Source organism: Choloepus didactylus, chromosome 5 (genome assembly GCF_015220235.1).
Source record: "Choloepus didactylus isolate mChoDid1 chromosome 5, mChoDid1.pri, whole genome shotgun sequence".
In the NCBI taxonomy this organism is placed as follows: Eukaryota; Metazoa; Chordata; class Mammalia; order Pilosa; family Megalonychidae; genus Choloepus; species Choloepus didactylus.
The window spans coordinates 149,735,669-149,749,666 of NC_051311.1; the positions used below are offsets into that span (position 1 = coordinate 149,735,669).

At 36.1% G+C, this 13,998-nt stretch overlaps 1 protein-coding gene across 2 annotated transcripts in view; it reads left to right on the forward strand.

Annotated features, from left to right (window-relative positions):
* Positions 1-13,998, forward strand: part of RALA (RAS like proto-oncogene A) — a 73,088-nt gene that overhangs the window by 38,359 nt on the left and 20,731 nt on the right. Inside the window, exons 1-3 of one of the 2 annotated variants that reach the window (XM_037837125.1) lie at positions 8,771-8,904; positions 9,652-10,444; positions 10,997-11,205. In XM_037837125.1, the coding sequence (XP_037693053.1) occupies positions 10,433-10,444; positions 10,997-11,205 (221 nt within the window). In that variant the 5' untranslated portion in view covers positions 8,771-8,904; positions 9,652-10,432. Of the gene's footprint in view, positions 1-8,752; positions 8,905-9,651; positions 10,445-10,996; positions 11,206-13,998 lie in introns of those variants that run through there. The other variant, XM_037837124.1, reaches the window with a different exon arrangement.

Genomic DNA, 13,998 nt, shown 5'->3' on the forward strand with positions numbered 1-13,998 from the left:
TACTGATTTTATAATAATTTGCCCTCTGAAATCTCCTATTTGTAGTGACTTTTTGGTTGACTCCCTTTGGCCTGTCTAGGTATGAAATTGTATTATCGGCTATTGATGATAATTTGCCTTGGAATTTCTTTTCTAATGTCATCAGATATTACTTCCAAAATAATGCTAAATAAGAAAGATGATAGTGAACACTTATTCCTGAATTTGATGGAAATGCTTTTATTTTTTCCTTAAACATCATGTTTTCATGGTTTTTGTTGTTAAGATATACAGTTTCTGTGTATATTAACTGAGCATCTATCTATTTCTACTTTATTAAGTGTTTCTATGAGGCATGGATTTTGAATTTATTCAAATATCATTCCAGAACCTGTAGAGATAATCATGTGATTTTTCTCTTCTATTATTATCAAGGATTATATTGACTTCCCTAAAATATTAAGCCATCCTTGCACATTTGGTTGAATCCTACCTGCTCATTTTGGTTAATTCTTTTAAGGTGGTGCTGGATTCTATCTGTTTACATTTTATTTAGAATTTTTGCACCATATTCATGTGACAGGTCAGTCCATCTATTTTTACTTTATTCTGTCTTTGTTAGTATCAGTGTTAGACTAACTCTCTAAAAAGTATTTGGATTTCCTCTGTGCTCTGAGACATTTAAATCACATTGATGGTATCTGTTTTTCAAACAGTTGGGAGATGTCATTGTGGGATTGATAAAACCTTCTTGACCAAAAGGGGGAAGAGAAATGAAACAAGGTAGTTTCAGGGATGAGTGATTTAAAATGGAGTCAAGAGATCATCCTGGAGGTTATTCTTATGCATTATATAGATATCCCTTTTCAGTTTTTAGTGTATTAGAATAGCTAGAAGGAAATTCCTGAAACTGTTGAACTGCAACCCAGTACTTGTTTCGTGAAGACAACTGTATGACTATATAGCTTATACAGTGTGACCATGTGACTGTAGAAAACAGTGTGGCTCACATTCCCTTTATCCTGAGTAGAAAATGGGGACAAAAAAGCAAATGAATATTTGGGTGGGGGGGTTGTTGTGGGTGTTCTTTTTTACCTTTATTTTTATTTTATTTAGTTTTTTGAGTAATGAAGATGTTCAAAAATTGTGGTGACGAATGCACAGCTATATGATGATACTGTAAACAATTGATTGTACACTTTGGATGATTGTATGGTATGTGACTATACCTCAAAATTGCAAGGAAGAAAAATTTGGAAGAATACACCTGTGATACTATGTTGGCTTGATTATAAACCTAAATTATTTTAAATCCCTTTCAAAATAGAATTGTGTATCTCATTTTCTTGGTTGGGTATGTTCTAATTCTTCTAAAATTGTTCATTTTATACTAAATTCTTGTATTTTTTTTGATTGAGCAGATATTCTTAATGCATATAAGGGAATGTCATGTGTGAGTTGTTTTTATGAAATACTTTACATTTTGAGGCTTGTAATAATTTGTAATGATTTAGGAGGAACTGAACTTAAGTGATCATAAGCTTTAATGCACAATTCAAAGTAGAGGGGAGAGGAAATGCTTCATTTAATTTCTCTATTAACAAGGAATCTCTCAGTAAGAACTTTTACTAGCTAACAGTTTTGTTAAACTAAAGTCTAAGTAATACATTTTTCTTACAAAAGCCTCAAGAAGGTAACAATGAACTCTGGAGGTATAAAGATTACTGAGTTGGGGGGAGGGGTGGTGGGCTTTGTGCTCTGAAGCTCCTTGACTCACTTTCTGTAGGCTAAAGAATGGCCCCATAAAGGGTCCACATCCTAATCTCTGGAACCTGGAAATGTTACCTTTATGGCAAAAGGGACTTTGCAGATACGATTAAGTTAAGGATTTTGAGATGAAGCAATTATCCTGGATTATCCAGGTTTCCCAGTGCAATCACAGGGGTCCTTATGAGACAGAAGCAGAGGAAGATTTGACTACAGTATAGGAGAAGGCAGTATGATCATGGAAGCAGAGCTTGTAGTGATGGGGCCATGAGCCAAGGAATGAGCTGCAGTCTCTAGACATGAAGAGCAAGGAACAGATTCTCCTCTGAAGCGTCCAGGAGGAACCAGCCCTGTTGGCACCTTGCTTGTAGCCCCTTAAGTTTCATTTTGTACTTCTGGCCTCCAGACCTGTAAGTGAATAAATTTGTGTTGTCACTAAGTTTATGGTCATTTGCTGCAGTGGCAACAAACTAAGGTGCTGTAGTACATGTTAACTCAAAATATGAAGGCAGGGACCTAGACCTGTGGAATTCACTCCATATCCCTAGCCCCTAGAACAGTGCTTTACAAAAGGTAGCCTTCAGTATATTTGTTGATGGAGGGAAGGAGGGAGAAAGGAAATAAATCAGGTAGCTCCTAATTACAGTGCATGGTGTAAGTGTCTGGATGAAGCAGAGAAAATCAGTGAATTTGCAAAGTTGAAGCCCAACCATTAACCAAATAGCTTTTATTCTAGGACATCACTTTGAAAAGTTGAACAGTAGAAGATAGAAAATAATTGAGGAGCCAAATAAGCCAAGCAGTTTGGATCCCTGACTCATTATCTAAAGGGGGAAAACACAAATGCATCTACACATGGATAAGTCATATTTTAATTAAATTTAAGATTCAATCCTCCAATTTCTTGTTTGTATAAAACGCCTAAAAGGTAGTTAATTGTGCCTTTGCCAAGTGAGTGCAAGAAAAAACAGGCTTGTATTGTTGATTTATTTTATGACTAATTTTGATTTTATTTTTTAAGCAAGTTGTGTAAGTTCACATGATAAAAGAAATCAAAATGCACAAAATGATAACAGCGAAAAGTCAGTCTCCCACATCTATCCACCAGTGCCTTAGTTTTCATCCACACAGGCAACCCAGTGTTACCATTTTTTTACATGATTCCAGATATATAAACAAGCCAATTCCTAAATAAGCATTTTTTCTTATCTTTTTATGCATACAAAAAGACACAATGTTTTGTATCTTGTTTCTTTCGCTTTAAAAATATGTTTGTACTCCTTCCATATCAGCACATAAAGAACTTCCTCATTTTATTGTGGTTACGTATTATTCCATGTGTCATGATGTATTTTATAAGATCTCATTGTTTCCAAACTTTTACTGCTTTAAACAATGCTGAAATAAGTTAACTGTGTACATAAATTTTATATGTAAGTCCACCTTTAGGATAAATTCCTAGAAGCAGAATTGCTGAATCAAAGGTATGTTCATTTGCAGTTTTGCCAAAATGCCCTCAATTGTGATGAAACTGATATACACTTCCAGCAGCAATATATGCAGGTGCCTGTTTTCTCTACATCTAAGATTGGTAAACTTTTTATGTAAAGGCCTAGATAATAATATTTTAGGCTTTGTGGGCCACAAACATTCTCTATTAAATATTCTTCTTGGTTTTGTTTACAACCCTTCAAAAGCATAAAAAGCATTCTTTGCTCACAGGCTAAACAAAAACAGGCTGAGGCTGCCTAGTTTGTTGACAGTTTGTTGGCACTGGCCAACATCTTATCAATCTGATGGGTTAGACAATGGTGTCCTAATGTAGTTTTATTTGTATTTCTCTTATCAGTGAGGATGAGTATATTTAGAGCTGAATGTATTTCTTTTTCTGTGACTATTCATATTTTTTGCCCACTTTTCAACAATGTTGATTTTTTTAATTTTTATTTTGAAATAAATTCAAACTTACATTAACAGTTGCAAAAATAATACAAACCCCATACACAGAACTCCAGCATACCCCAACCCCCCTCCACTGATACCCTGATCTACCAACTCTAATATTTCATCACTTTACCATTTCTTTCTTTCCCTCCCTGTCATCCATCGTCTGTTGCTCTGTCTTCTGAACATACGAGAGCAAGCTGCACACATCCTTGAACAAATAATATAATTCACATATACATTTCCTATGAACAAGAATATTCATTTATGTAATCACATTCAGTGTAGTTAAGAAGTTCGAGAAATTTAACATTGATATAAAGCTTACATTCTATATTTCATTTTTTTCTTATGTCCCAATTGTGTCCTTTTGAGCCTTTTCTCCTCTGTTCTTAGATCTCACCCAGGATCATCTATGGCATTTAATTGTCACTATCTATTTAGACTGTCGTTTTTTTCAATTGTGGAAACATATATACAGCATAAATCTTCCCATTCCAACCTCTCCCTAGCATTCCATTTAGTGGGATTAATCACATTCACAGTGTTGCAATGCCATCACCTTCCCACCATCCATTACTAGAAATTTCCCTTCACCCCAAACAGAAACTCTGCACTCATTTCTTAACTCCCCAGTGCCCCTTCCTCCACTTCTCATAACCCATACTCTACTTTTCATCTCTATGATCATATTCTCTGATACTTTCTTTTTGTTTACCGTGGAGCTTAAATTTAACATCTTAAGTCTATAACAATCTTGTTTTCTTTGATACCAACTTAACTTCAATATGACACATAAACTGTCTTCCTATACTCCTCCATTCCCCCACCTTTATGTAGTTCTTGTCAAAAATTACATATTTTACATTGAGTCCAAAACCACTGATTTATCATTACACTTTATGTATTTTAGATCCTGTAGGAAATAAATAGTGGAGTTACAAATCAAAAATACAGTAGTATTGGTATTTATATTTACCATGTGATCTTTACTGGAAATCTTTATTTCTTCATGTGGTTTCAGTCAATTGTTTAGTATCCCTTCCTTTCAGCCTGCACAATTCCCTTTAGCATTTCTTATAGGACTGTTCTACTAGTGATGAAGTCCCTCAGCTTTTGATTATCTGGGAATGTTTTCATCTCCCCCTCATTTTTAACCCCCAGGTGTGTGTGAATTTTCTAAGTCTCTGATGATTATTGACTTCTATTTGTATTCCATTGTGGTCAGAGAACGTGCTTTGAATAATTTCAATTTTTTAAAATTTATTGAGGCTTGTTTGTATGTCCCAGCCTATGGTCTATTCTGGAGAAAGTTCTGTGATCACTAGAGAAGAATGTGTATCCTGGTGATTTGGTATGTAATGTTCTATATATGTCTGTTAAACTTCTCTATATCTCTCTCTCCTTTCTTTGTTTTTCTGTCAGTAGAGCTCTCTTTAGTATCTGAAGTAGGGCAGGTCTTCTGTTAGCAAAATCTCTCGTCATTTGTTTGTGAAAAACTTAAGCTTTCCCTCAAATTTGAAGGAGAGTTTTGCTGGATAAAGTATTCTTGGTTGGAAATTTTTCTCTCTCAGAATTTTAAATATGTCATGCCACTGCCTTCTCACCTCCATGGTGGCCGCTGAATAGTCACAACTTAGTCTTATGTTGTTTCCTTTGTATGTAGTGAATTGCTTTTCTCTTGCTGCTTTCAGAACTTGCTCCTTTTCTTCAGTATTTGAGAGTCTGATCAGAATATGTCTTGGAGTGGGTTTCTTTGGATTTATTCTGTTTGGAATTCGCTGGGCATTTATGCTTTGTGTATTTATATTGTGTAGAAGGTTTGGGAAGTTTTCGCCAACAATTTCTTTGAATACCCTTTCTACACCTTTACCCTTCTCTTACCCTTCTGGGACACCAATGAGTCTTAAATTTGTACATTTTAATTTATCTATCATATCCCTGAGATCCATTTCGATTTTTTCAGTTTGATGGCCTTCAATCCTTTATGATTTGGTCTCTGCTTACCACTCAATCTCATCTTCTGTTACTCACCCTACCATTCACTAGACTTCATCCACTCTGGCCTTCATCTGGTCCCTAGAACATGCCAGACCCCCCTTATTATTCCCTCATCCTAGAATCCTCCCCACAGAGCTGGCTGGTTCTTTTATTTTATTTTTTATTTTTTATTTTTTTTCAATTTTTTAACTTTTGTTTATCAAAGAATTAAAAACAAACAGGCAAACAACAACCAAAAAAACCCCACAACATTTCAAACAAAGCAATGGATTAAGGAAAACACATAACCTAAAATAACTACTTTGCTTCCAATATGTTCCTACCATACCCCAAGAAAATTAATAAACCATGTCCAAACAGAGGAGTAAGAAAAACAAATAATCTAAAATAACTACATTGCTTCCAACATGTTCCTATGGCTGGTTCTTTTAAATCATTCAGATCTCAGCTCAAATCTTACCTTTTCAGAGGTGTCAGCCCTGACCATCTTATTAAAATAGCCCCACCCCCCCAACCTTTATCCCATTGCCCCTTTACTTTCTTCATTGCATTTAGCACTAATGGAATTTTTTCTGTCTTCATTCATTCAGTGTGTTTGTCTTAAGATCTAGGTAGGCAGGGCAGGGGTTTTGGCTTGATCACCATTCGAAACGTCTAGACCAGAGGTTGGGAGCTAAGTTGTGAAATTCCAAGCATTTGAAATGGGGAGAGATGACTGTCTTCTTGATGAGAGTTTCTCTTCTCTGCATAGCCTTGTGAAAATATGGAATGTACAGCTAGTAGTTATTAGAGAATGTTTGCACTTTGGAAAAATGTGTCTGGGAATCTTTGCCTTTTCTATTTCAAAGTCACAGACCGTATTTTAAATTGTTCTGAAAGAAAAAGGTTCTAACCCACTTGATAGAACTGCTAAATGTTTTGCTTAAAAAAAAAAACAAAACAGGAACACATACACAGCTCTTAAGAGTATTAATTGATATGTTAATACCAGAGCTTAGGTGGTACTTACTGTTTTAAAAATAAAACACTAGTTAAGTAACTGTGAAATCATTACAGTTGCTAGCAAGTATGGCTCATAATAGTGAAAAAGAAGTCATTTGCTGATTTTTTTTTAGGAGAACCATCAACAGCATGCTCCATAAACTTGGTATCCTTCAGACTTCAGTCAGTTTTTGGTAATATATTGATCTTCACAATTTTGGAGCAGTGATAGACATTCAGAATCCATTGATCATGTCCTCAGTAGCTAGGTGAAAGAGGAGCTCAATCCTTGTTTGTTGAGCGTTATATTGAACTTTTGGCCTATAAGTGAATTCTTTCCTGCTTCTGTGCAAATGTTTATGATATAATAGTAAGCAAGATAGGGTCAAAAATTGCATATATAGTATGACTTCAATTATGCTAAGTATAGATTAAAAGCAGTCTCAAAGAAAGTGTATTAAGATGTTAATGTTTTTAACTGGATAGGAGGATTATAGTTCACTCTATTTGGCAAATGGGCATAAGAGCCTGTGATTTTTGGGCAGAGACCGAAGCAGTGCCCAGCTCTTGAGTCCCTATCCGGCCAAGTGTGTGAGGCACAGATCTTTGGCAGACTGTCCTTGTCCAGTCTTGTGATTGAGTCTCTAGTAGCAATAGCTCCTTCACACCAGTAATGTCCAAGGCATTGCCCAAGGTTAAGTCAGACTGCAAATACTTGTTTTTGTTCATTTGTCACATATGTACTGAATGGCTAAGTTTGCCAGGCAATGTATTAGTCACATTAAGCATAAGGTAAACCAAATAGATATGGCCTCTGCGCTTAGGTTGCTTCTAGTATTCTAAGGAAGAAGACCCTAATCAACAAGTACACACTCAAGCAATTTCAAATTGCAAATTATGAAGGAAAAGCATAAAATGCTAAATGAGAGCACAGGGCAGAGAAGAGCTCAGTATAAGCTGAGAGTTTGCCAGAAGCTAAGAGGAGTGGGCCAGAAAGAATACAGAGTAGGCCAAATGGAGGAAACTGCAGGGCAAAGACCGGAAGACAGAGAAGAGCATTTGAAGAACTAAAGGAGACCAGAAGTGGATCTGATGCCTCCAAGCCAGGAGAGGTTGGCACAAGATAGAGAGGAGGGCAGGATGGGTCATGGTTCTGTGAGTTGCACCTTAGGAAAGCTGTATCTGTGATCCACAGATCAAAGAGATGCGGAAAAGGAAGGGTACAACCCCCCCTCGGCCCGCTAACAGCAAGTCATCTGCTTGTATGGGCCTCCACACAGACTCGGTGTTTGCTGAGACCTCGCTGTCTTTTTTTTGTCTAAGGCCTGGTACCATGGGTGCTACTAGCAAACATCACCACCACAGCATCTGGGTATACCTGGCCTCCACAGTGAACACATAACATGTGTTAAATAAATGCATATTCTGAGGAAAGGAAGAGGGCACACTAGATCCTGGTGTTGGCTGTCCATCCCAATTTACACAGATACTCCGGAAATAATGGCTTGGAAGCTGGGGTATACAGTATTGGACCCTTTTTATTATTCTACTAAGTTGATAGGATAGAGCTTCTCCTTTTATAAAATGGCAGTAAGTAAGCCTTTCTATGAGGTCCTTAAAGGCATAGTATAGTAAGTCATGGGCAATCTTTTTTTGGTTGGTTGTTTCTTATTGAAATTAAAAGGACCTCTGTAATTATTGCTGGTATAGGTTAATGCAAAAATAAAGTGATCCATTAGTCTGTTTTCGTAATCTGTGTGATTATATTCCAGTGTAACGAATATCCCATTATTGTCAGCATGTTGGCTGCGCTGGGAAATTTTCGCTCGTAATCACACAGCCCATTACAGAAAACCAACTATTTTAAGAGAAATGCCCTTGAGTCATATGCTTGCTGTATTGCCAGGGTGTTCTCTGATAAGTGGTTCTTCCTCTAAGTGAGTGCACTTCATTTGCCATCTGTTTAAAGTCATTGCAGAATGAAATCTGGTTTTGTGAACCCTAAGGATATCATATCTCTTTCCTACACTGGAATTTTGAGCAAGAATGCACTGAGCACTCCTTATTCTTTCATTCCTAGATTCTTCTTAATCCTTTGGTGAAAACTCTGCATACAAAATGGCCACAAATAAGCCCAAGGGTCAGAATTCTTTGGCCTTACACAAAGTCATCATGGTAGGCAGTGGTGGTGTGGGGAAATCTGCTCTGACTCTACAGTTCATGTATGATGAGGTAAGTGCTAATTTTATAATGTATAACAAAGTTTGGGTTTTCAGAGAGTATTTCTCTACCTTAGTTTTGGTGCTGTTTTTGGATGGATTCCTTGAATCCTTGAAAGCTACTAATCATTTTTATCCATTTTTACATTCAGAGTCAATATCTATATGTAACTTGATTTTGCAAATCAAAAATTCAAGGTCCTTAAAAACCTCATGCTGTAAATAAAAATTGAAAGTTAAAAAAGAAAAAAACTTGGAACACAGTACCTATTTTTTGAGCTAACTTTGGCTTTTGAAATTTCAGTGTTTTAATGGAGATTTCCACTTGAATTAAGAGAACTGGGTGGATATGGTACCTAACTGAGACTTGAAGTTAGCATATGTAAGATGTCCTTTAATAACCTTAGTGAAAAAGTTAGTCATTTGTTTTGTATCTGACATGCACTACCCTCACCGCTAAACAGGCAAAGGCCCTGTCCTTAAAATTTATAATTACAAGGCAGGTTACAGATTGGTGTGCATATGCTTGCATCAGACTTTATTATCCCTGAATTGAGGTTAGCCTATATAAAACAATATAATTTTTCCCTAGAGAACGGTTACCATCTTATTGACTTAAGAATTGATGATCCAGTTTAAGTAACTGTCTTCAGTTCTTCTTCCTTACAACAGAAGTAGCATTTTTTGGTTACAAAGTACTCTTACTTAATCTTCATAACAATCCTGTTATGGTAGATGGTGGGGTATCCCTGTTTTACAGATGAGAAAACAGAACTTCAGAGAGGTTACCCAACTTGCCCAAGAAGAATGATCTCTGATGAGTAAACAAGTTTCAAGCCTGGCCTCCTGAAGAAAATCCCACAGATTCCTACTATCCCATGTCTCTTCCTTTTCCATGCTCATCAGCATTTCTTTCATGTGCACACAAAACCCTTAAATCCATCAGTTGTCCTGCTTGTTGATGATTATAATAAAAAGTTTGGGGAGCAAGAGGATGAAATGGTGATATGGTGATTAAATGGTGCTAATTTATTTCTTCTTGCCCATCTTCCTTATTATTCCTTTAATAGCTGGTTTTCTCTTGGGCTAATCTTTAAATCAGTCTCTTTCTCCTTGAAAGTAAGGAGGCCAAAAATAAGAATATTCACATGCCTAACATTCAGTAAATGTTTAAGCACAATATTAGCACATAAATATGGTAGAATGTTGCATAGCTTTTATAGTTACAAATACACTGTACCCATTTTTAAATAATTCTTTGATGAGGGGCTGTCATATACCAGGCACTGTACTGGGCTTTGGAGATACAGTGGTGAGTAGCATAGTAAAGGTCCCTGCTCTGAGGACTGAAATCCTGTAGGGGGATATAGACATTAAATAAATAAGAAAACGTCAGATAATGGAAATATTTATAGAAACCAATAAAAGAACCTGCAAAGGTGTATTTGTATACATACACACTAACAGTGATTTATTGATCAAAAAAGGTGTCTCAAGTTGACAAGAATGAGAAGTGATGCAACAGTTGATCCTTTAGATTCATGGAGTTGGAGGTAGGATGGTAATGTAAAGTTGTTTAATTGTACTATTAAGAAAAATCAGAAGTTTGAGGGGAAGTCTTAGAGTTAAAGATTTGACCTTCTACCGAGTGGTATAAACCACTTTATTGACACGGCTCATTTTTGAGAAAGAAAAGATTTAATGAAACTTTTAATGCTTAACTAAATATTGACTTACTTTCAAGTTATTTCCACAGTTCTGGCACTAGAATTTATGTTTAGAGTCACACAGAAAGAGGTTTTTGTAAATTGGATTAAATATATGCAAATAGTTGTTGAATATAGTGTTTTAAGGAAGAAAAACAGGCAGTTTTCAGGCTCTAAATAGCCTAGACATAATAGTTCAGCCCCTCTTTTTGCAGATGAGGAAACTGCCAAATTGTCTAAAATTAAAATTAATGTGTTTTTTACCTTTTGGGGAAACTGGATGAAGGGTGCAATGCTATTTTTGCAATTTGATATGAATCTACAATTATTTCAAAATAAGAAGTTTTGAAAAGTAAAAATAACAATTAAGAAATTGATGTGTGTTTCATCTTTTTCTAGTTTGTGGAGGACTATGAGCCTACCAAAGCAGACAGCTATCGGAAGAAGGTAGTGCTGGATGGAGAGGAAGTCCAGATTGATATCTTAGATACTGCTGGGCAGGAAGACTATGCTGCAATTAGAGACAACTACTTCCGAAGTGGGGAGGGTTTCCTCTGTGTCTTCTCCATTACAGAAATGGAATCCTTTGCAGCCACAGCTGACTTCAGGTATGTCAGGGAGAAATGGTGTTGATCTGACAAACTGCACAACAGTTTCTTCCCCAGAGACAAGTGGACAACTAGAGGTTTTTACTTGGTATAGTCTTTCCCTCTGTGCTAAGTGTGTGTATTCCCTCTTGGATATCAGTAATGACTCTATACACTGTGTACCTATAGATATTCAGTATGCTTTACCTAATCTTACAGCTATCCTATTGCCAGTTGCATGAGAGCTAGAGTTTGTGATGGCCTCAAGTCCCCAAAGTGTCTTTATACATCTTTTAAGTACTCTTCCTTATACTACTACACATATAATATTGACATACTAGTTAATACTTAGGTCCCATAATGGAGCTCTGACCCAGATTTTAAAGCTTTCTGTGTTTGTCACTGGTTTCTTAGCACCTGAATAATGTCAGCAGACATATTGCCAGCCTCATCACAATACCAGATGACTTAGTGGCACGGGCTGAGTCTTTAAATAGAAATGATATTATATACATTTGTGTTACACGTGTGTGATATTTTTGATATCTTATTTACTATTGCATAATCAAAATCTGGTACCTTTTTGGTTTGGAGGGAGGTTTTAGTGAAGGGGAGGAGGCTTTCTCTATATATCTAAGAGAAATTTGGTATAACTAAAGTTCTTGAGTAGTTTTGTCAATACTATATGCATAATCAAAAGTATTCTTTAATTATATATTTGTATGTCTGTGGTAAGCATGTGTTTTGGGTTTGGAGAACACAAAAGAAGCTTAATATATCCTCAGTTTTCAAGATTCATACAACCTAGTTGAGTATTTAAGGCCTGAAACCAAAAGCAAGTTAGTGACAAAGTAGGAGTCTTAGGCATTGGTCAGTATGGACAGTACAGAAGGGGAGAGGAGCTAGGAAGGCTTCATGAATTGGATGGGCCTGCAGGATAAGAAGAATTTCCACAGATGAAGAAAGAAGGTATGTCAGATGCTTAAGCAAAAAACTAAACCTGGGCTTGTACAAAGCATTCCTTTTTGTGTACTCTTGAAAATCTCAAGAACTTAAAGGATTCTAAGAAAACACTCTTTGCAAAAAGCTATCATTGAGGAACTTCCAAAATATGGATTTATTTGTAAATTAAGTTTTCTATAGGGAAGGAATTTCTTATTAATAAAGTAAAGAGGCATTTACAGACCTCTGTTAACTTGTAATCCTGGGAGACGCGTTGAAAGTTATATAGATGTCAATATTTATTCATTCAACAAGTATTTGAGCGCTTATTATGTTGCAGGTCTTGTTCTAGGTAATGGAATAAGTTTTGTCACCATAGTCACCAAAGCCCAAGTGGCATCTCAGGATACAAAATCTTGGGCTATTGCTGTTACAGAAAATACGTGAATGATTCATTACTCTTCTATTGTACCTCCAATGTGTTACCCTTCCATAAATAAAAATGGCCCTGGTGACTCACCAGCAATATGAAAGATATTTCCGAGGTCTGAAAAGTTACCGTAAGGCATTCCACATGGTGCAAACATAGCGAAAATATCAAATCCTCTTTGTTGCCTTCCTGAGCATCCCCAAGACAGAATCCATTGCTTCCTCATCTGTTATGCCATGTCCTGGTTACAGCACCAGTGTCAACTTAACCACATTGATAAAGTAAAAACTCTTGAGAACAGGACTCATTTCTTGTCCATCTCAGTATCCCTAATACCCATATTTGGCACAGTTGCTAGCATATAACATTTGGTATTAAATGTTTGGTTTGTTTCGAAAACTTTTTTTTTCAAAGTGAAATGAATATTTCTTCAATCTCCAGACAGGGGAGGGTTTTCCACATTTAACAGGAAAAGACAAGAAAAATCTCATGAGAAAACATCAGTTCGCTTGATTATTTTAAAAAGTGAAAACCATAACCAAAATTCATGGGCAGCTTAACACAGCTGGAAATACAAGGACAAACAGACATACAGAAGGCATACTGCAAAGAATTAGAAATTAAAACAGGATATTTTCACCTATTGTAGGTGTTGGTTGGTTTTACACTTTTTATTTGCATGCTTGTTTGCTTTATTTTTGAGTTTGATTACCCTAACCAGCAAGAAAGTGGGAAGAGGAGCAAAATGGAGATGCTTTTGATAACTTGGCACTGAGAGTTTATCCTAAGGAAATAACTTGGAATACATAAGAACATTTTATTCACAAAGTTGTCCATTACAGCATTATTTATAATATTGACAAGCCGGCCAGAAATCTAAATTTCCAATAGAGTAAGGTTAAGCAAATTACAGTAAAATGACACAGTGAAATCTATTATTACCAGTATAAAGTATCTTTGCAAAAGTTTGTAATACATAATACACTTAATGGCTTGGTTATAGCTGAAAAAAGAATATGAAATTGCATGATAGAGAATATAGTATGATCACAACCATGTCAAAAATTTCACACCCCAAAAAAGACAAGATATTAAGTGAATATCTTTTTTTTTTACCTTTTACTACTTTTCTGTTTTCTAATTTTTCTATAATTAACATATCAATTTTATAATACGAAAAAGTCTCTCCTTTTTTTTTTTTCCTTTTTTTTTTTTAAAGGAAGGTGAACACAAGACACTTTGGCGATGCTCATCTCATCCCACAATACAGCCAAGGGTGTCACAAAAACCTCAGCCTTTCAGTGAGGTGGTCACTATTGTGAAGAATGATTATGAGTGGATCAGTAAACAGACGAGTGGGGAGAGAATCTAAGAGTGGATCCGAGGGGGATGGGGTGGGCGGGGGTAGGGATAGGCAAGGGATGGTAAGGGACCAGTTGTTA